The 26,995-nt window shown below is 40.5% G+C and overlaps 1 protein-coding gene across 11 annotated transcripts in view; it reads right to left on the bottom strand.

Annotated features, from left to right (window-relative positions):
- The window catches only part of LOC105469038 (bromodomain PHD finger transcription factor), a 144,135-nt gene that overhangs the window by 68,445 nt on the left and 48,695 nt on the right, over positions 1-26,995 (bottom strand). For 8 of the 11 annotated variants that reach the window (XM_011719582.3, XM_011719584.3, XM_011719587.3 and 5 more), the window contains 6 exons: positions 21,917-22,105; positions 16,553-16,740; positions 14,603-14,958; positions 14,170-14,301; positions 4,442-4,571; positions 3,522-3,660 (listed from right to left, as the gene is read on the bottom strand). In XM_011719582.3, coding sequence (XP_011717884.2) covers positions 3,522-3,660; positions 4,442-4,571; positions 14,170-14,301; positions 14,603-14,958; positions 16,553-16,740; positions 21,917-22,105 — 1,134 coding nt within the window. The remainder of the gene's footprint in view (positions 1-3,521; positions 3,661-4,441; positions 4,572-14,169; positions 14,302-14,602; positions 14,959-16,552; positions 16,741-21,916; positions 22,106-26,995) is intronic. The other 3 variants (XM_011719585.3, XM_011719588.3, XM_011719580.3) reach the window with 2 other exon arrangements.

Raw genomic sequence — 26,995 nt, 5'->3', positions numbered from 1 at the left:
ACAAACAAGTATTTTCCAGCAAGTTATGTTTCATTTTTTCATTAAAAAAAAAAAAAAAGGACAAAGGTCTTATTGAGTATAAGGTACCATATAATCCTATATGCCTGGCTGACCTAAAACATAGAAAGAATGACTGAATTTCAGACATTTCAGAAAACTTTGTACAAACATTTTTGGTGAAACATGATTTATGAAATTTGTTTTAAAACACTGCAGGATTAAAAAAAAAAAAAAAAAAAAAAAGTGGACCTGGTGCAGAGGCTCATGCCACTCTACTCCAGCCTGGGTGACAGAGTGAGGCTCTGCGTCCAAAAAAAAAAAAATTGTTAATTCAGTAACATAGCTACAAGATAAACATTAATGCTACAGGCTGGCATGGTGACTCATGCCTATAATCCCAGCACTATGCGGGGCAGAGGTGGGTGGATCACCTGAGGTCAGGAGTTTCAGACCCGCCTGGCTAACATGGTGAAACCCCATCTCTACTAAAAATACAAAAATTATCTGGGCGTGGTGGTGCGCACCTGTGATCCCAGCTACTCAGGAAGCTGAGGCAGGAGAATTGCTTGAACCTAGGAGGCGGAGGCTGCAGCGAGCTGAGGTCACGCCACTGCACTCCAGCCTGGGTGACAGAACGAGACTACGTCTTAAAAAAAATAAGCGGTCAGTGACAACTGAAACAAGAGTGATAAAATTTGGATGGGTGTGGTAGCTCATGCCTGTAATCCTAGCACTTTGGGAGGCAAAGGCAGGTGGATCACTTGAGGACAAGGAGTTCAAGACTAGCCTAGCCAACATGGTGAAACCCCGTCTCTATTAAAAATAGAAAAATTAGCCAGGCATGGTGGTGCACACCTGTGATCCCTACTCAGGAGGATGAGGCAGGAGAATCGCTGAAACCTGGGAAGTGGAGGTTGCAGTGAACTGAGATCGTACCACTGCACTCCAGCCTGGGTGACAGAATGAGACTCCATCTCAACAAAAAAAAAGTGGTGATTAGCCGGGCGCGGTGGCTCAAGCCTGTAATCCCAGCACTTTGGGAGGCTGAGACGGGCGGATCACAAGGTCAGGAGATCGAGACCATCCTGGCTAACACGGTGAAACCCCGTCTCTACTAAAAAATACAAAAAAACTAGCCGGGCGAGGTGGCGGGAGCCTGTGGTCCCAGCTACTCGGGAGGCTGAGGCAGGAGAATGGCGTAAACCCGGGAGGCGGAGCTTGCAGTGAGCTGAGATCCGGCCACTGCACTCCAGCCTGGGCGACAGAGCCAGACTCAGTCTCAAAAAAAATAAATAAATAAATAAAAAATAAAATAAATAAAAAAAGTGGTGATAACTGAAACAAAAGTGATAAAATTTGGGTGGGTGTGGTGGCTCATGCCTGTAATCCCAGCACTTTGGGAGGCTGAGGCAGGCAGATCACTTGAGGCCAGGAGTTCAACACCAGCCCAGCAAGGTGAAACGCCATCTCTACTAAAAATACAAAAATTAGCCAGGCGTGGTGGTACAAGCCTGTAGTCCCAGATACTTGGGAGGCTGAAGCAGGAGAACTGCTTGAACCTGGGAGGTGGAGTTTGCAGTGAGCTGAGATGGTGCCACTGCACTCCAGCCTGGCTGACAGAGTGAGACTCTGTCACACACACACAAAAATATAATGAAAGAAAACTCGTGTATAAAGGATTATCACAATCTGTTCGATGATTCCAGAAAGTCCACATTAGTGGTTTCTAACATACTTTGTGTCACAGAACCCTATTAGAAATGGATAAATACTATGATCCTCTACCAAGGAAAAAAGTATGTATATAAACTTTTGTAATCTATTTCAATGGTTCTTGGACTCCTTGAAGTTTATATAACAGAATAAAAGACTGAAGAAAAATCATGAAATGCAATGTGTGGCCTTGCCTGGACCTGGTTTACTGCTAACAGTAAAAAGGTACCTCTAAGACAACTAGGGCAAGTGGAATATGGACTGAAAATCAGATGATTAATTTATTAATTATAGTTAATTTGTTGAGTGTGATAATGACATGATGGTTATGGAAAAAATGTCTATGTAGCGATATATACTGAACTTCTGGTGAAACATAATTTCTGGGATTTGTTTTAAAACACTACAGAATTTTAAAAAGTGGTCAGTGACAACTGAACCAAGAGTGACAAAATTTGGCTGGGAGCAGTGACTCACACCTGTAATCCCAGCACTTTGGAAGGCCAAGGCAGGCAGATCACTTGAGGTAAAGAGATCGAGACCATCCTGGCCAACATGGTGAAACCCCATCTCTACAAAAAATGCAAAAATTAGCTGGGCATGGTGGCATGCACCTGTAGTGCCAGCTACTTGGGAGGCTGAGGCAGAAGAATTGCTAGAACCCGGGAGGCGGAGGTTGCAGTGAGCCGAGATACGCTACTGCACTCCAGCCTGGCAACAGAGCGAGATTCCATCTCAACAAAACAAAAACAGAAACAAAAAAAACAACCTCCCAACCCCCACAAAAAAACCTCATTTATGTGACAGTGTTTTGGAAGCCTCTATCACTTCCTTTCTGGTTTTCTCTTACGTGCAACAATGCTAAGGTTACCAGATACACGACTCCTCAAGAAGTGAATTAGTACTGAATTTAAGATTTTTTTTTTTAAGAGATTGAGTCTTGCTCTGTCATCCATGCTCGAGTGCAACAGCACAATTGTAGCTCACTGCAACCTCAAACTCCTGGCATCAAGCAATCCTCCTGCTTCAGACCCCCAAGTAGCACCACGTGGCAACACGCCTGGTTAATTTTTTAAACTTTTTTGTAGACATGGGGTCTTGCTATGTTGCCCAGGTTGGCCTTGAACTCCTGGGCTCAAGTGATCCTCTGGCCTCAAGTGATCCTCCTGCCTTAGCCTCTCAAAGCACTGGGATTATAGGTGCAAGCCACTGCGGCTGGCCTGAATTTTTTTTTTTTTTTTTTTTTGAGACAGTCTTGCTTTGTCGTCCAGGTTAGAGTGCAGTGGTGCAACCTTGGATCACTGTAACCTCTGCCTCCTGGGTTTAAACCATTCTCCTGCCTTAGCCTACTGAGTAGCTGGGATCACAGGTGTGTGCCAGCACACCCAGTAAATTTTGTATTTTTAGTAGAGACGGGGTTTCACCATATTAGCCAGGGTAGTCTAGAACTCCCAAGTAATACACCTGCCTTGGCCTCCCAAAGTGCTGGGATTACAGGCATGAACCACTGCACCTGGTGGCCTGGCCTGAATCTAAGATTTTGAAAAATGATAATCAGGCAGCTGAGGCCTCTTCTAAAAAACAAGTTCAATTCTACGATCTTACGGAAATCTGAGACATCAAATTCCTGTGAATAAAGGTAATTTTTACAGTTTTAGGGTTTTAGTAAACTAAATTGGTAATTTTGCAGTACTATTAAAAATTTCAGGAAAATGTTTTTATCTAAAATATAGTCAATATACTACTACAAATTTATAAGAAATATAAAGCAGAACGATTATGCAGAAAACGTAATTTTAATTACTTACTTCCTTCTAATGACTTTCTGTAATTCACATTAGTATTGCCTGGCAATTTAGGAACAAACCTATAAACATGAGTTTTACTAATCCAGCTCCAACCACCATATCCTGTCACTCTGTACTCTTCACCTTTTTGTTTCCAAACCTGGTGTAAATGAAAACATTAAACAGTAAGAATGACAATGCTTATAAACCACATGTGGTTTTATGCATTTTTACCAAACAAGTTTCAAAGTGAGGCAAATTAAATTTACTAATCATCCCCAGGTTTTTTCAAGTGGGGACAAAAAAAAATTTACTAATCAACTTAGTTTTCACTGGGAATCAAAGGTCAATGAAATAATGCTCCTTTTTAGCATGTAAAAATTAAGACAATTTTATAGTTTTATAACAACTTCAACAAATTGTCCTCATAAGCCTCCTATATTCTACTAAGATAAACTGATGCTTTGTAAATTTGCCAGGAAGATGTACTTCATCCCTAACATATTACTTAAAAGACTATGTCAAAAGTAGGCCAGGCGCAGTGGCTCACACCTGTAATCTCAGCACTTTGGGAGGCCAAGGCAAGAGATCACCTGAGGTCAGGAGTTCAAGACTTACCTGGCTAACATGGCGAAACCCTGTCTCTACTAAAAATACAAAAATTAGCCGGGCATGGTGCTGCACGCCTATAATCCCAGCTACTCAGGAGGCTGAGGCAGAAGAATCATTTGAACCTAGGGGGCTGAGGCTGTAGTGAGCCAAGATTGTGCCACTGCACTCCAGTCTGAGCAACAGAGCCAGACTCTGTCTCAAAAATAAATAAATAAATAAAATAAAAAGACTATGTCAAAAGTAAAATAAAATTAGTAAGTATTCAAAGTTTCAGGATAAAAGTTTCAGAAATGGCTAACACTATTTTAAAGGGTTGTTGTAAAAATTACCTGATGTTTAACTGGAAATGTGTATTTTACCCATGTTGCTTGCTGCATCGTTTCTTCCTCTTCCTGTTTTTTCTCTTTTTTTTTGACTTTCTCCTTTTCTTCTCTTTCAATTGATGTCATCCGGTGTAACCTAAGAATGCATGGATAGAAAGACAATGTTAACTTAGAAAAATAAACAGAAAAGATAAAAATGCAATACTGAAAAATTAGGAAGACAAAGCAGACTTATTTATAATCCTATAAACCAGACAACCCCAATTGACAAAACTTAGTTGTAGTTGTACAATTCCTTAATAAGAAAAGACAAAAGAGTACAAAAAGGCAAAAACAAGAAATGCTATCCTTTCCATGCCTCCTCCTAAGAAATAATTATGATTTATTCCTAAAACATTTCATGTACATACCAACATTTATGTATCTCTTTACATAGTCCATTAATATTCACACATATGTATTTTATAGTGCACACACAACCACAGTTTTTAATCAGTGGATAATTACACTAGAAGATCTTTCCTTATCAAAATACACAGATGTTTTAAGGAATTAAAAAATATACCATTGCATGGATACGCTATAATTTATTAAACCAGGTCACTGTTAAAGAATATTTTGTTTCCAGAGTTTTTTCCTTCCAAAAAATGAAGACCAAAGAATACAAAAACATTTATTTTATCAAGCAATATTTCTGAGTCTCACAAGCACTGGGGATTTTAAAGCATTCAAGGATCTACTAACATAAATCAGGTTTCTTACATCCACAGAGAATGGGGCCCATGGGGCCCAGCTTTCGAGAAAGAGGAAGGATGAGGAAGGTCGGCCCATATTGACCTAAATCATGAGATACAGGCACCAGCCACAACGCTTTCTCAGGCAGGAAAGAAAATCACTGCATCTACTAGTAAAAACCAGGCCTGTGGTGAGGCTCTACATTCAGGGGATTAGACTAGATTTTCATGAATCAGAATATTTCTCACAAACAGAGACACGAAGCAAAACCTAAAAAGAAAGGAGCTCTTGTCTCTAAGAGTGCTAGTGGCAGAAGAACTGCTTTTATCACACCCTAACCAAATGCAGCCAATTTCTCATGCACAGTTCTGTGGAAAGAATAGAGACCTTTTTTTAACTTGGGGTAGTGATGCCAAAAAGATGTGGGAGGAGATTTCAGTCTTTTTATCTCCTTTCCCCCCACCAAAAACTCCCCATCACTCTCCCTGCTTCTTCTCACCCCTCCACTTTTAAGGTTTTGTGTCCCTGTGATTGTAGGTCCCCACAATACGTTCTCCCCCAGGCTGACAGCTCATGCCTATTAACTGCACTCAACTGGTGTAGCAAACATTCTCCATAAGGCTCTTCACAGTCTCTCATAAGGTGATGGGAGGAGGGGAAAGGGAGTGGATCCTCACTGGGAGCTAACGTACTCAAATTCCATCCCACTGGCAACACACTTGGAACTAAGGAGGAGGACAAGCTCTGCAGGCACAATACAGTGGATAACGTGAAGTCTCAGGCTACAGGAGTAAGGCGGGGTGACTATGCCAGAAGGACTGTGTAGGATTTCTCATGGAGATTTTCAGGGCTTGTTTTCCATACGCCTCCGAAAGGCCAGGTCCAGCACAGCAACTGGGCCATTTTTGCCGAGAAAGGCCAGGAATGGAGCACGGTCTGAAGGACTCTAGCGCAGTGACACCCTAGGAGCTCACAGTTGGGCAGCGTGCTCAGTTGTGTTCTTGGTGTTCACGAGGCAAAGAGGTCCCTTTTATCACCAAATACAAAGGCTTCTCTTTGCAGAGGAAGCAAGGCCAGTTAGGCAGTATTATGGCTAATCTGTGATGCTACCTATCCCAGAGTAGCATGCTGGTGGGTGTGCCAGTGGCAGATTTTCCTTCTACTTCTCCTTGATCAACTAAGTCTGACCAGGAGAATGGACTGAACTTCAACTCCACTCCCATCTCCACATGGGGCTCAGGGTTTTGTGCTGTTTTGCTATCACAGCCAAAGCTGTAACAAACAACATTCTATGTCTTTCTTGGTAAACCTAGGGAATACCCCTCTATATTCTTCAGTGGTGGGATGGCTGGGTCCGAAAGTTCCTGCACTGAAAATGCTGATGGATGTGGGGTCAAACTGCTCTTCAGAACAGTGCAATCATAGTCCCACACTACCATCAATCATGAAGCCACCCTGCGCTCCTACACTTTCACTCATGCTGAGTTAGTACTGAACTTCTAAACTGTTAGTCAAATTCAGAGGTAAAAAATACTATCCCATTGTTTTTAATTATGAAATAAGTAATCATTTTTCTGTCTACTGGCCTTTCATATTTATTTTTTTGCAAAGTGCCTATTCAAATCCTTTGTCTTGTTTGTATTAGACTATTAGCACTTTTCATTTATAAAAGGTCTTTGTCAATTAAGAAAATTTTCCATTTGTGGTACAAAATATTTTTCCTCAGTTTGTCATGTCTTTTGAGTTTGATTACAGTAACAATTTTCCACTCAGAATTTTAAATACATGTATCCACTTTTTTCCTCTATGGCATTTGGACTTTTTATCTCTCTAAAAAGAAAGTATCACAATAAAAACATAAATTAATTCATGCTTTCTTACTGAAGTTCTCTTTTGTTTTTAGGGTTGTGGGGTTTTTAACAATTCTTCATCAATCTAAATGTTTTTTTGCTAAGGCAGAGATCTAAGTGATATTTTCCCAAACATGCTTTCCTTTTGTGATGTGTAATGCTACCACAGCTGAATCTCCATGCTTAGGTCTATTTTTGGATTCTGTATTTATCTACTGATTTGCTTCTTCTGTAGAACAAATTAATGAAGCTTCAAAATGTGCTCTAATATCTAGGGCCTTTTTCATTAACATCTATTTTTTCCCCTTTTGGCTATTCTTACACAATAACTTTCTTTTTCCTTTTTTTTTTTAAAGATAGGTTGTCACTCTGTTGCCTGGGATGCAGTGCAATGGCACGATCATAGCTCACCTCAGCCTCAAACTCCCGGGCTCAAGATATCCTCCTCCAACTTCTGGGCTCAGCCTCCCAAGTAGCTGGCATTACAGGCGCACACCACCACACCTGGCCAATTTTAATTTTTTTGTAGAGACAGAGTCTTGCTATGTTGCCTAGGCTGGTCTCAAACTCCTCACTTCAAGTGATCCTCCCTCCTCAACCTCTCAAAGTGTTGGAATAATAAGCGTGAGCTACTGTGCTCAGTATTCTTGCACATTAACTTTTCTAGATCAAATATTAGTTTCATTTTGGTCAAGCCTCCCCTGCTCCAGGATGGAAAATCTTACTCCCAAAGTATCCTTCATGTCTTTAGTTAAGCTTTAAAAATTGCTTAACTTTTTAATTAATTATTATTTTTGGTAGAGATAGGGTCTCCCTATGTTGCCCAGGCTGGTCTTGAACTCCTGGGCTCAAGCGATCCTCCCACCTCACCTCTCAAAGTGCTGGGATTACAGGTGTGTGCCACCACGCCTAGCCTAAAGATTGCTTTACACAGGCCTTGAATATTTCTTGTTACATTTGGCCAAATGTGGTGGCTCACACCTGTAATCCCAGCACCTTGGGAGGCTGAGGAGGGTGGATCACTCGAGGACAGGAGTTTGAGACCAGCCTGGCCAACACGACAAAACCCTGTCTCTACTAAAAATACGAAAATTAGCCGGGCATGGTGGTACTTGTCTGTAATACCAGCTACTCGGGAGGCTGAGGCAGGAGAATTGCTTGAACCCGGGAGGCGGAGGTTGCAGTGAACTGAGATGGCACCGCTGCACTCCAGCCTGGGTGACAGAGCAAGACTCTATCTCAAAACACACAGACACACACATGCATACACACACACACACACACAATTATTCCTTCATTATAATTTTTCAAAATATGTAAAATGCAACCAGGTTAAGAAACGTAACTTTATCTATAACCAATACATCAGATGCTTATGTGTCCAACTCCCTGGCAATCAATACTTTTGTGGCAAACATTCTCTTGTTTTTCCTTACACTTTTAGAATCTATGTGTGTGCATCCCAAACAGTATAAAGTTTGGCTTTTGAAAACTCAGCATAGGCTGGGCGTGGTGGCTCACGCCTGTAATCCCAGCACTTTGGGAAGCCGAGGTGGGCAGATCACGAGGTTGGGAGACCAGCCTGGTCAACACGGTGAAACTCCGTCTCTACTAAAAATACAAAAATTAGCTGGTCGTGGAGGCACGTGCCTATAATCCCAGCTATTCAGGAGGCTGAGGCAGGAGAATCGCTCGAACCCGGGAGGTGGAGGTTGTAGTGAGCTGAGACTGCATCACTGCACTCCAGCCTGAGCGGCAGAGCAAGACTCTGTCTCAAAACAAAACAAAACAAAACTCAGCATCAAGTATAAAACTACCTGCATAGAGCAGTTTTGTTACTATCAAAGAAGGTTCCCAGGAAAATACAAACTTGTCTCTGGGTCACAATCTGGCTTTAGCTTTCAGGAAAGTTCACAGACCTCTTTTGGTGAAATCAGTGGGTGAGATCATGAGCAAACCCTGGAAGATACAGGGCTCACCACAATCAAGGTATCTGTTGTGACTGCAGCATAAAACAGGTCTACTATAGACAAGCATCCAAAGTGGATGGCTCTGTACTTCCTGTTTTTGGATCTTTTGAGGATTGTTTACACCATGACTTGGGATTTGGCCTTCGAGGGTAGGCTGTCATTTGTCTACCTGCAGTATTGCTTCTGCAATTTTATAGGTGATGTATTTTCTGTTGTTCTCCTTGTCCCCGTGGGTCCGTAATTTTTAAAAAGTTTGGCCACAGTTTTGGTGGAGTTCAGCATGGAACAAAATTATATGTGTTAATTAATTAGATCAACTGCATATAATTGTGTCTGTATCTTGACAATATTTATAAGTTTTATTTCTCTTGGCAAACTGCATTTCCTGGTACTTTTAGAAAATGTTAAAATATAATGTTGACAATTTTTTTTGTTTGTTTTTTTGAGACAGGGTATCACTCTCTTGCCCATGCTGGAGTGCGGTGGCGCAACTATTGCTCACTGCAGCCTCCAGCTCCTGGCCTCAAGCGATTCTCCCACCTTGGTTTCCCAAAGTGCTGGGATTACAGGTGGGAGAGCCACCTCACCCGGCCAACAGTGGGTATCTATTTTGTTCCACCTCAATGTTATTGGGAATGCTTCAAGGGTTTCACCAAAAGGCATAATAATTTGGTTTGAAATACATCTTCAAAAAAAAAAAAAAAAAAGATTTCATACATTCATACTTATCTAAGAGGTTTTTTTTAAATGAATGAATAGGCCAGGTGCGCTGGTTCACACCTGTAATCCCAGCACTTTGGGAGGCCAACGTGGGAGGATCACTTGAGGTCAGAGATTCAAGATTAGTCTGGGTAACGTAGGGAGACCCCATCTCTACCCAAAAAAAATGTAAAAAAATTTAACAAAAAAACAATAAATAATGAACTTAGACAAAAAAGCTTCTTGGCATCTAATGAGATGATCAAAAGGTTTCCTTTCTTTGATTTTTTTCTTTTTGAGACAGTGTCTTGCTCTGTTGCTCAGGATGGAATGCAGTGATGCGATCTCAGCTCATTGCAACCTCTGCCTCCCAGGTTCAACTGATTCTCCTGCCTCAGTCTCCTAGTATCTGGGACTACAGGTGTGCACCACCATGTCTGGCTAAATTTTCATAGAGATGGGGTTTCACCACGTTGGCCAGGCTGGTATTAAAACTCCTGGGCTCAAGTGATCCACTCGCCTTGGCCTCCCAAAGTGTTGGGATTACTGGTGTGAGCCATCGCATCCAGGCCTTCTTTGACTTCTTAAAATAGTATGATATTAGTAATCTCCTAGTATTGGAGATTGGTGTCTAAGGTGAAGCCAATTTAGCCATGGTTTCTTATTCTTTAAATTTACTCCTGAATATATCTGCATACCAATATTTTCAGATTTCTTATAGATATACCTATTTGCTATTAATTATTATAATAAATATTAATAAAGGAGACAGGGCCATAATTTTCTATTTGTCTATTTCTATTTATCAAGTTTTCCAACAGTTTCACACTAACAGAAACAATAATCTGTAAAATTTCCTCCTTTTTGTATTCTAGTAGAAAAGTTTAAACTATCTGGTTCCCGAAACTTAAAAAAAACCTTATGAACTCATCTGGTCCTGCCATCACCTTAATAACAGGTACAGTGAAACAACCAGAAATCCATCTCCTGCCTGAGTGTGGCTTCTGCCCTATTAAGGACTGAGATCACTGTGGCGTCCTTCCCAACCCTTCCCCCACCCAAAGGGAGCTCGATGGGCCCCTTTCTGTAGCGGTGGGGATGCAAGGTGGGGCACGATCAGGTGGGGACTTCTATTCCACCATCTTGGTCCACTCCTTCTAGCTGGACCCCTTTCTCTGTGGATGTAGGAAACCCGAATACTATGTTATTGGACCCTGTGAAGGCTTTAAAATTCCAAGTTCTAATAAAAGAGAATCAGAAATATTGGTTAGTATGTCTCTTGTTTTACTTTTTTTTTTTTTTGAGACAGAGTTTCACTCTTGTTGCCCAGGCTGGAGTGCAACGGCACAATCTCGGCTTACCGCAACCTCCGCCTCCCGGGTTCAAGCGATTCTCACGCCTCAGCCTTCTAAGTAGCTGGGATTACAGGCATGTGCCACCATACCCGGTTAATTTCATATATATATATATATTTAATAGAGACAGGGTTTCTCCATGTTGGTCAGGCTGGTCTCGAATTCCTGACCTCAGGTGACTGCCCATCTTGGCCTCCCAAAGTGTTGGAATTACAGGCGTGAGCCACCGTGTTTTTATTCTAGATATTGGTTATTTGTGCTATATTATTTTTCCCCCCTTGATAATCTTATCAGAGGCTTATAAAACATAATGGGATCCTAAGCTATATTTGTTTTCTATTTCATCACATTTGCTCAACTTTAATATTTTCTTTCTTTAGCTTGGTTCCTTGAGATGTACCCGTAGCTAATTAATTTGCAGTTTCTTTTCTAATATGAGCACTAAAAGCTAGCAACTTCTCCTAGGAAGTCTTTAATTGCATCTCATAAATTTCAATGTATGTAGTACCTTCATGAACATCCAGATCAAAATGTCTTCCAGTTTTCATTATGATTTATATTTGAGCATTTATTTATTTAGAAGTGTATTTCTTACCTTTCAAGCATATAGCCCTTGCATTTAAAATTTTACAAATGTCTATATTCCTAAACAATACTGTAAAATTGTATTATCACACAAGCTTTTATTTTTTTTTTATTTTTTTTTTTTTTGAGACGGAGTCTCGCTCTGTCGCCTAGGCTGGAGTGCAGTGGCCGGATCTCAGCTCACTGCAAGCTCCGCCTCCCGGGTTCGGGCCATTCTCCTGTCTCAGCCTCCTGAGTAGCTGGGACTACAGGCGCCCACCACCTCGCCCGGCTAGTTTTTTGTATTTTTTAGTAGAGACGGGGTTTCACCGTGTTAGCCAGGATGGTCTCGATCTCCTGACCTAGTGATCCGCCCGTCTCGGCCTCCCAAAGTGCTGGGATTACAGGCTTGAGCCACCGCGCCCGGCCTATCACACAAGCTTTTAAACTCTACACAAATATACATGCCTGATTGGCCAGGCGCAGTGGCTCATGCCTGTAATCCCAGCACTTTGGGAGGCTGAGGCAGGCAGATCATGAGGTCAAGAGATCGAGATCATCCTGCCTAACATGGTGAAACCTCATTGCTACTAAAAATACAAAAAATTAGCCAGGCATGGTGGTGGGCGCCTGTAGTCCCAGCTACTCAGGAGGCTGAGGCAGGAGAATGGCGTGAACCCGGGAGGCGGAGCTTGCAGTGAGTCGAGATCGCGCCACTGCACTCCAGCCTGGGAGACAGAGCAAGGCTCCGTCTCTAAAAACAAAATAAAATAGGCCTGATTATGAGTACTTAGGAATTGTTTCCAAATTTCACCATACGAAATAATATTATAAGGAACACCCTGCTACAATGTCTTCTCATGTACGCAGGGTAGAAGTTTCTCTACTGTATTAGGAAGAAGTGGAATTGCATTTTTAACTTTGTTTTTGTCAAACCACTCTCTAAACTGTTATAGCAACCATTGTACTTATTGTGCTATTATCAGAAATGTATCACTAATCCCAGCACTCCGGTAGGCTGAGGCAGGCAGATCGCTTGAGCCCAGAGTTCAAGAACAGCCTGGGCAACATAACGAGACCTCTTGTCTCTAAAAAATACAAAAATTAGTCAGGCATAGTGGAATGCGTCTATAGTCCCAACTACTCGGGAGGCTGAGGTGAGAGGATAACCTTAGCCCAGGGAGGTCAAGGCTGCAGTGAGCTGTGATGGTGCCACTGCACTCCAGCCTGGGTAACAGTGAGATCCTATGTGAAAAAGAAAAAAAAAAAGATGTATGTGGTGGAAACACCAAAGAAAACTGGGAGCCATACCTTTAGCAGATGAAAAACATTTAGTAGGCATAAATTTATTTTTCTCAAAAATATATCTTATGTCCCTTTTGTTTTCTTTTGAGATGAAGCCTTGTTTTGTCACCCAGGCTGGAGTGCAGCAGTGGCGCAATCTCGGCTCACTGTAGCCTCCGCCTCCTGAGTTAAAGCAATTCTCCTGCCTCAGCCTCCCGAGTACCTGGGACGACAGGCATGTGCCACCACACCCAGCTAATTTTTGTGTTTTTAGTACCTCAGTCTCCCTAGGTGCTGGGATTACAGACGTTGAGCCACTGTGCCTGGCTTGTATTTACATTTTAAAAGCTATAGGGCTATGCCTTTGGAGTGGACTCTGTAGAAAAGACGGGGGCAGGGAAGATAAAGTAGTTCTTACTTTTTGCTTTATGCCCTTAAATATTCTTTCCATTATCATAACCTTAGTTTTGTAATAATAACTTTTTAAAGACTAAAGTTACAAAGCAAGTCTATCAGGGCTAAAAAGTAGATTCAAGTCACAAAATTTTCTTTCTTTTGAATCATCTGTTCAAGTTGCACAGCCCTGGGTCTACTCAGGAGCTACATGATCTTTGGCTGGACACTGAACTTTAAAAAAGGATATAAATCGGATTCCCAGCATACTGCCTACAAGATTCTAGAATAAATACTAAAAAACATGAGTGTTCTTTCTAGTCAATAAAAATGCTACTTTAGAAAACATTTCAAACTTTCATATACCAGATCTCTTTTGATCTTCATCACAATCCTGTATGGCAAATAAGAACTAATATTCAGGGAGGGTGTGGTGGCTCACTCCTGTAATCCCAGCACTTTGGGAGGCCGAGGCGGGCAGATCACAAGGTCAAGAGTTCAAGACCAGCCTAGCCAACACAGTCAAACCATGTCTCTACTAAAAATACAAATAATGAGCTGAGCATGGTGGGGGGTGCCTGTAATCCTAGCTACTCAAAAGGCTGAAGCAAGAGAATCGCTTGAACCTGGGAGGCAGAGGTTGCAGCAAGCTGAGATTGCGCTACTGCACACCAGCCTGGGCGACAGTACAAGACTCTGTCTCAAAAAAAAAAAAAAAAAAGACCTAATAATATTCATTAATGTTTACAACTTACACAGGAAGAAAATGAGGCCAAAGGTAAAGTCTTCAATATGGCCTCTTAAATACACTAACTTTCATTATTAATATGCTAGTATTTCAAAAGGGAGTCCAACATCATTTACAAGGCTCAGAATTCACTTACCTAGTATGTCCTAAAGATTCTCGCCATATTGGTAGCATCACAACTGGTTTAACGGCACACTCTAAAATGGCTAAAGCCAATGCAAATTCTCTGGGTTTGCTACACATCTGAACGGCCTTGATCCAATTTGCCCTATATTTCAGAAGAAATGAAAGAAATTATTTCACTAGGTTGACCTTAAGTTAAAAGCACAGTAGTTGTAAATTTGGCCTCCATCTGATTCCAGGGATAAAGACTCTGACTCCTAATCCTCCAAACAGTGGTGTTGGTTCAGTAACTTAGAAGTACACTCATGCCTCTCACATCCTGTCTGTTGACCACATTGACTTCATTCAACTCATTGGTAATGACGTTTTCAAGTCCACATCTACAACAATCATTTTATAAACATTTAGTATATCTACAGCAATAAATTAACCTTAGTTTCCTTTACCTATGTGATGCCCAATTGGGATGAAGAAAGGATGAAGGGATGTTGTTTTCTAATTGGGTGATAGTCAGTCTCAGAGTAGATATAGTAAGAACTTTGGACCCATGGACAGAACCGTTCCATTTGAACTCTCCTGCTGGAGTCAGACAGAATTTATGTGCAAGATGCCGTCTCTTATCATGATCTTCTCTGTGCTGGTGCTTATTCAAAGCAAATGAATTGGTGGAGTATTGATTGTGGTAGACGCGATACTTCCCTTCTTGACCCAATTTAAAATAATTGTTGATATTTCCTTTCATGACCACTTCCTTTTTGGTGCTCAACCGTGAAATTTCCCCTTGAGAGTTAACTACCAGTACCTGACCAAAAACATAAAAAGACTGCATTATTTATGTCAATCAAAGATGTAAATTTCATCTGATCAACTGTCTTTCAATAGCTAAAATTAATCACTCAAAGTAAGTTAAGATAAATCTTATGATAGAACTTTTGAAGTCTAAAAGCTAAGTTAAAAGCTAAAGCTAATTGTTTACAATTAAACAACCAAGATATGCCTGCAGAAAGAAAACTAACACATATTAAGTACCTATTACATGCCAGATACTATTATTCACTGCTTTCATGTATTAATACTTCAAATATACACATGAAACCATACATATAAATTACTCACCTACCATTTTTTTCAAGTATATAACGTACACTTAAGAGAAAAAGAAGGGCATTGCATGTACTATCCCCCAAAAATTATATCCCTAAAAACATCCTTTCGGGTCCTTTTATCATTCCAGCTATAGTGTAAGACCCCATGGATACTTCAAAATAGTATTTTCAAACAGTTGGTCCCAACTTTTAATGGACTATGAAATAAACAGCGGGTCTTATTCAGCTTTTTAAAAAATAAAATGTAGGCCGGGCGCGGTGGCTCAAGCCTGTAATCCCAGCACTTTGGGAGGCCGAGACGGGCAGATCACGAGGTCAGGAGATCGAGACCATCCTGGCTAACACAGTGAAACCCCGTCTCTACTAAAAATACAAAAAAAACTAGCCGGGCGTGGTGGCGGGTGCCTGTAGTCCCAGCTACTCGGGAGGCTGAGGCCGGAGAATGGCGTAAACCCGGGAGGCGGAGCTTGCAGTGAGCTGAGATCCGGCCACTGCACTCCAGCCTGGGCGGCAGAGCGAGACTCCGTCTCAAAAAAAAAAATAAAATAAAAATAAAAATAAATAAATAAATAAATAAATAAATAAAAAATAAATAAAATGTAATGCAATATAGGCTAGCACAGAAAATACCAGAGTGCTTCCCACATAATAAGGTAAAACAGTATTTCAGAAAGCTTTTGAATATGTGTACTGGACTGCTATGGAAAAATGTGTATGTGAGTGAGGGTCAGGGTCAAAAAGAAGTATGAAAGGCACTGCTTTTAAGCAACTGCTGTGATGTTAAGAACATCATTTATTCTTGCATATCTACTCTGAAAATAATTCTTGAATATGGGAGACACAGTTGGGGCCATGTCCTGTCACCATGGCTAGCTGAAGGACAGAGATACCGAGTCCTAGCTCTGATCCCATTGTTCATGATCAGAGCTGGGATGCCATGCTGTCCTATCCACAGTACTCTGCTATCAGTGGATAAGCCTCATCCTTTAGCTGCAGGTTCACCTGAAGTGATCATAGCTAGAACTGAGCAGTGAATCACCTACAGTTATTTAATAAACCATAAAACCCAAAATAGCCTACTCATATGTGTAAAGAAGCCTTTAATTCTTTAGAATGATACGTAGAATAAAACTGATCACGTAGTAAGAAAGCGTATCAGCCATTTATAGCATTTTTATGCCTTGACTGAAATTTGGGTATGCAACTATACTTATAAAGCCTAATGCTTTCAATCTTGTTACCTACTACAGTTTTGGAAATAGATGTTTCTTTTAAACAGAAAGAACACACCTCTTTGCCCTCCTTAAATAATTTATTTGCTTCATGGGCAGCGGCTGCCACCTGCTGGCTCTTCAGCTGACTAAGTTTGCTATCTGGATTCCGCAATCTGGTGATGATTCGAGTTGAGCCAGATGATCCTTTTCCAGCTCCAGGAGATTCGCTGAGCTCCCCATTGGACTTCTCCAATTTGAAATCACCTATTGTCAAATGAGAAGGCCACAAAGCAATTGCTGACAATAAGTAAATAATTATAACCACCTTATTTCACCAAAACTCATATCAGGTATATGTGTAAAATCCACAAAGTAAACAGATATTTTAAAAAGCCCTTGAATGGCAAAGCAAGTATCATTAATCCTTAAGTTTTTCACTTAAAAGAAAATGTCGTAACTTTACTGAGTCATCTATTGTTCCACAAAAAATTCAAACATGCTAGGTTATCTGTTTCAAAGTTCATCTATGTGAAAACAGGAAGGGCTGCTACAAACTTACAAGTAACAAAAACATAATAATAACTCAAAAAGCAAACTAACAACGTGTTGCCTTATATATTCAATATGGATTTCTGTATAAAAAGGTGTAAGTTTTCAAAAGATTTCCACTGAAATTCTGTTTAAATACCAAATAGTTTTGAGCTTATAAACATAAATGTCACGCATTTTCCACTAGGGAATTTAGATAATTATCTGTGTATGCTTATCAATATAAAAAAATCAACTAGTGTTTTACAACCTAATAAAGACCTCTCAACATTTTCCTAGTAATTTAATTTTTTAAAGAGACAAACTGCACAGGAGCAATTTCTGCTTCATATAGTCTCACTTTGGCTGATTTTTTTTCTCTTTTTTTTGAGACAGGGTCTCATTCTGAAGTGCACTGGCACAATCTCAGTTCCCCTCAGCCTCAATCCCCCAAGCTCAGGTAGTTCTCCCATCGCAGCCTTCCAAGTAGCTGGAACCACAGGCATGCACTACCACACCTGCTTAATTTTTTGTATTTTCTGCAGAGATGGGGTTTCACCATGTTGCCCAGGCTGGAAAAATTTGTATACATTCTAAAACTACTGCATCACTGTTCAATTTCCATTGACCAGACAGTTGAATAAGCTCTGACTTTTCCTTTTCAAGGCTTTAAAAAATGAAGACACTGTGGCACTGGCAAATGAAAGGACAGAGAATTTACTATATTATATATAATAAAGATGGCATTTTAAGTAAATAGAGAAAAACTAGGATTGGGAAAACTGGCTATGCATTTTGGGGAAAATAAGACAATTTCATAAACATCTGTTAATTTTGCCTGTTCCATACCCCTTTTTTCCTTTGGGGAGATACTTCCCTCACCACTGCCTTCCCACACTTTAATCATATGATTCTGCCAGGGCTGCAAATCAAGTATGTTTCCCATTTGGAGTGAGCAGCAGGACCCAGCGTGGCCAGACAAAGCACACCACTAGCTGGCCACAGTGACTGCCCCAAGACTGGCTCTCTGGCCCAACCCTCTCAGCATCCTTTCCAGTTTTTAAAATCTGGAGTTGGAGAAGGGGTCTTGGCTTTTTGTACTAATGAGCAGGAAGGGTGTAAATCAGAAGTTGGCCACTTTTATTCCCACGACATGGAGAAAACCATAGATAACAGCAAACAATAAACCCATCACAGAGAAGAAATAAAGAGAAAAATATGAAAGGGCAAAATCAGAAGTAGTCTCAATAACCTCATTTGGCTCCCTAGATCCAATAATGCACCTGAGACTGTCACCAACACTGGACTTCTCAATAGCGTATGTCAATAAAATTCCCCTTTTAAGCAGGTTTGATGGATTTCTATCAAAACCAGTGAATTCTAAATAATGCAGTAGAATATTTTAAGATTTTGACTCCAAAATATCACACTAGTACAGTTTTGGAAATAAAATACAATTCAAAAGCAGGTCTAGAAATTTCTACAAATTTCCAACCCCTATCTTAAAGGTATGGTAATTAAAATTATCTCACATTCCACAGATTTTTGTTTTAAACAGAAAGAACACACCTCTTTGCCCTCCTTAAATAATAAGTCAAAATGGAGAGAGGGTGCTGAGCATCTTGCCACCCCAGGCTGGAAAGCAAGTCACTTTGGATGTGTGGTAGCAAAGCAGTTGGTCTGACTATCAATTTTCTCTTGGATCTCAGATCATGGAGGGTTTTTTTTTTTTTTTTTTTGAGATGGAGTTTCGCTCTTGTCACCCAGGCTGGAGTGCAGTGGTGCAATCTCGGCTCACTGCAACCTCTGCCTCCCGGGTTCAAGCGATTCTCCTGCCTCAGCCTCCCAAGTAGCTGGGATTACAGGCGCCCGCCACCATGCCCAGCTAATTTTTGTATTTTTAGTAGAGATGGGGTTTCACCATGTTGGTCAGGCTGGTCTTGAACCCCTGACCTCAGGTGATCCACCCGCCTCAGCCTCCCAAAGTGCTGGGATTACAGGCGTGAGCCACTGCGCCTGGCTGTCAGATCATGGAGTTTTATGCCAAGATATTGAACTACAGTGGTTAGTTCTTGGGACCATCTATAAAGTCCTGTAATAGATACTTTTTAGACGTCATTTGGTCAGGGTCAGATTTCCTGAAAAGAGAAAGAGAATGACACAGTGCTTTTAAAAAGTTTCCTAATGCAGAGCCAACAATCCAATACTGCTCAGAGGCAATCCTTTATCACTTGCTAAATTTAGTGCAAATAAGGGAAAGGAGAAGAAAATTCAACCACGGGGTGAGACTTAAAGGAATGGAAAAAGAGAACTAAACTGAGGGTAGAGGTCTTTACTGAACACCCTCTGCCCAAAGGCCATATTCTTCCTATTATAAAGCAGTGGATCCTTGTGACGCAGCCTGGCGGCAGGCTACAGATCTACATCAGCCTCTGCAGCTCATTGTTTAATGATACCACCAGGCAGAAGCCTACACAAACTCTTCACCTGAGGGCTAGGACTATTGGTCTACTAAACACATAAACTGAGGAAGTGGAGGGTGTTCACCTTCATGGATCCTAAAGCAAGTTACTGGGCATTAAGTATTAGCTGGGAACCTAGGAATCTACAAGTGAGTGCTACTGTCAGAAAAAAACCCCAAAACTGACAAATAGGGTTATATGATTGTTTAATCCTACAGAAGTCCCCAGCAACCCAACCCCAATAACAGCCAGCAGGAACTAGGCAGCTAAAACAGAATGGCCTCCAGAAGGGGACTCTTCTCATATGCTTCTCACCTCTCAACCACAGCCACTCTCCCAGAAAACCAATGGCATCCTGATTTATTAAAGAACACCCTCCACGATGTTTATGAGTGTCATAGGCAGTTAAATTCATAATGTGGCTCATGGACTGTAAGATCAAGATAAGCCACCTCCAGATCTATCGGAATTAATGTCCACACACAGAAATACTAGATTTGGGTCTAGATACAATTAGAGGATGTAACTGTGGGAAAGAGGTTTTTGAAAAAGTTTTAAGTTGTGGGTGAAATATTTGCATTATATTAGGCAGAACCATTTTTGAATTGTATATATGGGAACACATGTGAGTACACACACGTGCTGAGCTACCAAAAGATGGAAGTGTAGATATTTACTATGCTATAATCTTTGCGGCATACTTCTTTCCTTAGAAAACCATTCCTACCCAACTCCAGTCATACACTTTTGCTGGAGGCATCAATAGTAGTACCTTGCCTGCCCTGGTCATAGGGTTAGAAACAATATGATCCAAGATAAGCCACTCAAATTCCTTCCTCAAGGACTTTTGATTTGGAGCAGAAGTAGGGGCCTTGCCTTTGGGTCACAGACCTTGGAAACATAAATACAAATTGCTGGTGCCATCTTCCCTGCCACATGGAAATAGCCTGTCTGTATTGGAAAAGAATGGGGTTAACACACATAAATACACGTAGACCTAAAAGGTGAGAGAGAGAGGAAAATGAAGAGTTTGATACCTGAGGGTCCAATTATGCCTGATGATGGCTCGGACTTCCCAACTATAAGAGCTAATTAAATTCCTTCTTCACTTAAGCTAGTTTAAGTTGGTTTGGTCACTTGCAAGTGAAAAAGTCCTAATTAAAACAGATTTCCAACTCATATCAAATGAAAATTACTGCCTTAGATAGATTGAAAACAAAGTTATAGAAGTATTAAGAATTACTGTAAAATATATGTATATTCTTGGGATGGGGATAACCCTCCTTAATAAAACACAAAATTCAGAGAAACTCTAAAGAAAAAGATTGATAAATTTAACTATATAAAAATGTAAAAATTTCTGTATGACAACAAAGAGCTAAAAGTAGGCAATTACTATGCCAATATATGTAAAATTGAATATTAATAGCCACAATACATAAAGCATTCCTAAACTTCATTAAAGAAAAATAACAAAACTCTATTAAGAAAAAGTGAGAAAAAGATATGAATAAGCAATTCACAGGAAGTTCAACAAACACATGTAAGAAACTTAACCACGTGAGTAAGAATATGTAAATTTGTATGCGAAATACTTTTCACCATGGGCAAAAATGTTAAGAGGAATGATGTTGAATTTAAGTGAAAGAATAAGGAAACCAAAATGTATGAAAATTACTGGTATAAATCTCTTTTGATATACAATTAAGCAGTAGCCATCACTGTTTTTTAAATGTAGCTACCATTTGACCAGCAAGTCCACCTACTGTTTCTATACTGCCAGAAATACCTGCACAAGTACACAAAGATATATGTTAAGGATGTTCAAAAGCACCACTATTTGTAATAATGAAAAACTGTTAACAACATAAATGTCCATTAATAGAGAAACAGTATATGAATTATGGTTTATCCATACTCTGGAGTACCATGCAGCAGTTAAAAAAAAAATGAATTCAATTCATAACACAAAAAGATTCTCTACATGTATCACTGAGTAAAAAAAGCAAGATGCACAATAATACTTGCAGAATGATCCTGTTTATATTTTAAAAATCCCCAAAATGAAAAAATCACCCAAAGCCCTCCAAAAACTTTTGTAAACATATATACATAAATGTAACTGCAGAGAAAGATCTAAAATGTTACACACCAAACTGTTGATGGATGGTGGTTACCTTTGTGGAGGGAAGTATGAAAAGGATCTTTCTTCCCCACTCTGTGTGCTTTTGTAGATTTTTAAAACAAAAACATTGAGTGCAAGTGCCATCTGTGTTTTTAAAAAAAATGGAAAATAAAGGAAAAGAACATCTAAATCCCCCCACCCACCAAACTTTCATTTAAAAAATTAAAAACTAAAAAAAAAAATAAAAAATAAAAAAACACACAAAAAAAAAAAACAAAAAAAGAAAAAACCTCCCTTTAATGGAATGGATGAAGTATATTCTTACCTATCTCTTCCTGAATAGAGACAGGTGTATGAGATTCTCTTTCTCCATTTTCAGGATCATCAGCTGCCTTAGCAGATTCACTCTGGGAAGAATTTAGTTCACTGCTGCTGTTACTGTTTTCCAGATTAGGCTGGATGGAGGTAGTGGTAGCACTAGTGTTACTGCTCTCACATATCTTGTTAGGTTCTTCTAGAAAAATAGAATATCTGATTTTTAAATTGGAAATCACATGAAAAATGACGAATTGTCAAAAAGACATTTGTTTTAGGATTTCATTACAAAGCTGTATTTTTAAAAGAAAAGCTGTTCATGTATGAGTAATGCAATGTATAACAGAAAGTGGTAAGCAACACCTTATTTTTTTAAGTCTTCCAGGCTATTAACTCACTGACTTTTTTGAGGGGGGCAGTGGTGAGGGCCTAACCCTAACTCACTGACTTGTATCACCTTAGTCTCCAGTACAAGGCAGACAATTTTTTGGATACCCCAGAGCTGGAGAATAACCAAGTGATATGACTATCTCTCAACACTTACAGTGCACCAGATACTGCAGAGGTGGTTTGCTGAGATAATATTCAAAATCTGAAGCTTATAGTCTTACTTTTCAAAAGTACTCAAACAGTATTAGAAACAGAATTAAGCAGGATTATTTAACTCTATGGTTTTCTGCCTGAATCCTATGCTCTCCAAATTAACTGGAAGGTAATGCCTAAATGTGATTGTTAACTTCTTCCTCTCTTTAAGATGGAGTCTCACTGTTGCGCAGGCTGGAGTGCAGTGGCACAATCTTGGCTGACTGTAGCCTCCGCCTCCCAGGTTCAAGAGATTCTCCCGCCTCAGCCTTCTGAGCAGCTGGGACTACCGGTGCACGCCATCATGCCTGGATAATTGTTTTATATTTTTGGTAGAGACAGGGTTTCACCATGTTGTCCACGCTGGTCTCGAACTCCTGACCTCAGGTGATCCACCCACCTTGGCCTCCCAAAGTGGCTGCGATTACAGGCGTGAGCCACTGTGCCCAGCTGTGACTGTTAACTTCTAAGGACAACTTAATAGTATCATTAAGAGTATAGTTCTTAAAAACGTACAAAAAGTACCACTACCATGAACAGAAAGCCTGTCTTTCCATGGTAGTTCAGAAATTAAGAGTCTCCCTCTGCATTTGTTTCTGCCACTGACAAGACACTCTTCAAATCACCTAAGTAAAAATTGGTTGAGTCTATTGAAGTAACTATCTTTAACATATAATGTTGGGTTTCAGGAAAAAAACCCGACAACCTGATAAAATATGGAAAAATATGTGAACAGTCAGAAAAGAAAAGAAAATGCCCTTTAGGCATATGGAAATATGCCCAATTCATACTATGAGAAAAGTAAAATAAAACTATATGAAGAAACTACTCTCAAAGTTATCAACTGGCAAAAATCCAAGTCTCACAATACATGAAGGGAAAATTACACATGCATTTACTTAACATAGTAATCCTGTGTCTAGAAATCTAGCCCAAAATACACTAAAAAAATTACTAAATTACTTATCTATAGAGCTAGCTATTCATTGGAGTATTTAAAAAGGCAAAAGACCCAGAAACAGAAAATGCCAATGAAGGCTGGGAGCAGTGGCTCACGCCTGTGGAAGGTTGAGGCAGGCAGAGCACTTGAGGTTAGGAGTTCGAGACCAGCCAGGGCAACATGGTGAAACTCCATCTCTACGAAAAATGCAAAAATAAGGCAGGCATAGTGTGCATGCCTCTAGTTCTAGGTACTTGAGGGAGGCAGGAAGATTGTTTGAACCCGAGAGTCAGAAGTTGCAGTGAGCCGTGATTGTGCCATTGCACTCTAGCCTGGGTAACAAAGTGAGACCCTGTCTGAAAAAAAAAGGGAGGGGCCAGGCACAGTGGCTCATGCCTGTAATCCCAGCACTTTGGAAGGCAGAGGTGGGCGGATCACCTGAGGTAACCTGAGGTCAGGCGTTCGAAAGCAGCCTGGCCAACATGGCGAAACCCTGTCTCTACTAAAAATGCAAAAATTAGCCAGGTGTGGTGGTGCACACCTGTAATCCCAGCTACTTGGGAGGCTAAGGTTGCAGTGAGCTGAGATCACGCAACTGCACTACAGCCTGGGTGACAGCACGAGACTCTGTTTCAAAAAAAAAAAAGGAAAAAGAAAATGCCCATCAATAGGGCATTGGTTGAATAAAAGTTGGTATACACAATGAAATACCATGCAATTGTAGCAAGAACTGAGGATAATCACTATGTTCACACATAAAATGATCTCCAAGATTAAATGTTAAAAGCAAGGTGTAGAACAATACTTGTAATATGCTTACTTTTGTGTGAGAAGAAGAGGAAATACACATTTATAAACAGATTTTACTTTTATAAAAAACAAAACCAGCTGGGCGTGGTGGTTCACGTCTGTAATCGCAGTACTTTGAGAGGCCAAGGCAGGTGGAGCGTGAGCTCAGGAGTTTGAGACCAGCCTGACCAACATGGTGAAACCCTGTCTCTACTAAAAATACACAAATTAGCTGGGCACGGGGGCAGGCGCCTGTAATCCCAGCTACTTGGGAGGCTGAGGCAGAAGAAGTGCTTGAACCCAGGCGGGCAGAGGTTGCAGTGAGCCAAGACTGTGCCACTGCACTCCAGCCTGGGCAACAGAGTGATACTCCATCTCCAAAAAAAAAAAAAAAAAAAAAAAAAAAAAAATGAAGGATAGCCAAAAACCAATAAAAATGGCTACTTATAAGAGAAAAGAAAGACATAGTTAACTAGAGAGAGAAGGAATGAAAGTCAAAATTCTCTGAATATCTCCGGTTACATAGTTTTGAATTTATAATAATGTAAATGTTCTACATTTTCAAAGAATTAAAGTTATTATAGAAAAGCAATCCCTAAAAATTAAACTGAAACAAATGAACTGTGTATCAAGGTGTGCATAACCACACAAAGGATTATTATCATCTTTTTTTTTTAGATGGAGTCTTGCTCTGTCGCCCAGGCTGAAGTGCACTGGCGTGATCTCAGCTCACTGCAACCTCTGCCTCCCAGGTTCAGGCGATTGTCCTGTCTCAGCCTCCCGAGTAGCTGGGACTACAGGCACCCACCATCACACCAGGCTAATTTTTTTTGTATTTTTAGTAGATATGGGGTTTCACCATGTTGGCCACGCTGGTCTCGAACTCCTGACCCGTGATCCGCCCACCTCGGCCTCCCAAAGTGCTGGGATTACAGGCGTGAGCCACCAAGCCTGGCCCTTTTTTTCTTTTTCTTTTCTTTTCTTTCATTCTTTTTTTTTTTTTTTTTTTTTTAAGACAAGGTCTGGCTCTATCACCCAGGCTGGAGTGCACTGGCGTAATCTCAGTTCACTGAAACTTCTACCTCCTAGGCTCAAGCCATCTTCCCACCTCAGCCTCCTGAGTAGCTAGGACTACAGGCAAACACCAGCATGCCTGGCTAATTTTTATAGAAAAGGAATTTTGCCAGGTTGGGCAGGCTAGTCTTGAACTCGGGAGCTCAAGTAATCTGCCCACCTTGGCCTCCCAAAGTGCTGGGATTACAGGTGTGAGCCACAATGCCCAGTCCAGGGGATTATTTTAAGCGACTTTGGAATACGATATTTTGTCTGCACATCCTTCCTAGAAACGAAGTATAATGAAAAATAAAGAGCAGCAAAAAGTCGTAAATGCCATTCAGTAGTCTTAGTGTTAGCAGTAATACTGATATTATGAAAATACTACTATTTAAAATAAATCACTTCCTCTTATTATTAATGCACATTAGGATTGGAATACCCTGTATTGGAATAAAGCAAATGTATAGCTGAATTACTGTTGTTGGAACTGAAACCTTCAGTGTAAGGGAACAGAGATACAAATGTAAAAACAAAGAAACTAAGTATGCTATCCGCAATCTGAATTTGAAATGTTAATATAAACTGATGATCTTTTTCTTTTCAAAAACATGTCTTTCATAACACACCCACCAAAAAAGCATAGGGGCAGTGACAGCCCAATAGCAAAAAGTATCTCTGAGTCTAGATTGTAGACTTTAAATATTGTTTCCCATTAAAAGGAACCAGGACTTCTTGGAGGAAAAAAAAAAAGATTCCAAGTCGGGACAGGTACTGTGTAACATAAGTCTCAAACATTTTATTCTGCTAAAAAGCAAGAAGTCTGGCCAGCACGGTGGCTCACACCTGTAATCCTAGCACTTTGGGAGGCTCAAGTGGGCGGATCACCTGAGGTCAGGAGTTTGAGACCAGCCTGGCCGACATAGTGAAACCCTGTCACTACTAAAAACACAAAAATTAGCTGGGTGTGGTGGTGGGTGCCTGTAATTCCAGCTACTCAGGAGGCGGAGGTTGCAGTGAGCTGAGATTGTGCCACTGCACTCCAGCCTGGGTGACAGAGCAAGACCCTGTCTCAAACAAACAAACAAACAAACAAAAAAACCCAAAACTCCATATTACAGTCTCCACATAAATATAACTGATTCTGGGCCAGGTGGGTGGCTCATGCCTGTAATCTCAGCACTTTGGGAGGCCGAGACAGACAGATCACAAGGTCAGGAGTTCAAGACCAGCCTGACCAACATGGTGAAACCCCAACTCTACTAAACATAAAAATTAGCTAGATGTGGTGGCACATGCCTATAGTCCTAGCTACTCGGGAGGCTAAGGCAGGAGAATAGCTTGAACCTGGGAGGACGAGGCTGCAGTGAGCCAAGATCACATCACTGCACTCCAGCATGGGCGACACAGCAAGACTCCGTCTATCCAAAAAAAAAAAAAACCCTGATTCTGGAAAGATCATTAGTGAGTGAGAGATTAACAGAGAATCATGCAATCTCACCACCTAAACTCATTGATCCATCTAGGCATCTCTGAAGGCAGAAAAACCATATACCATGAGCTTTTTGGTGTGACACAATATAAATTAACCAGCACATTGTTTATAAGTATTCTTGCCAAAGACAGTTGAAACTGAATAGGTATTAAGAGATTAACTTTTTAACTTTTTAAAATGATATGTAGCAATCTTTCCCCAAATATTGCCCAACTTTTTCAGTTTAATCT

The sequence above is a fragment of the Macaca nemestrina genome, chromosome 17 (assembly GCF_043159975.1).
Source record: "Macaca nemestrina isolate mMacNem1 chromosome 17, mMacNem.hap1, whole genome shotgun sequence".
Lineage (NCBI taxonomy): Eukaryota > Metazoa > Chordata > Mammalia > Primates > Cercopithecidae > Macaca > Macaca nemestrina.
Note: the sequence above shows the minus strand (reverse complement) of the source record. Positions and strands in the feature narration are given on the sequence as shown.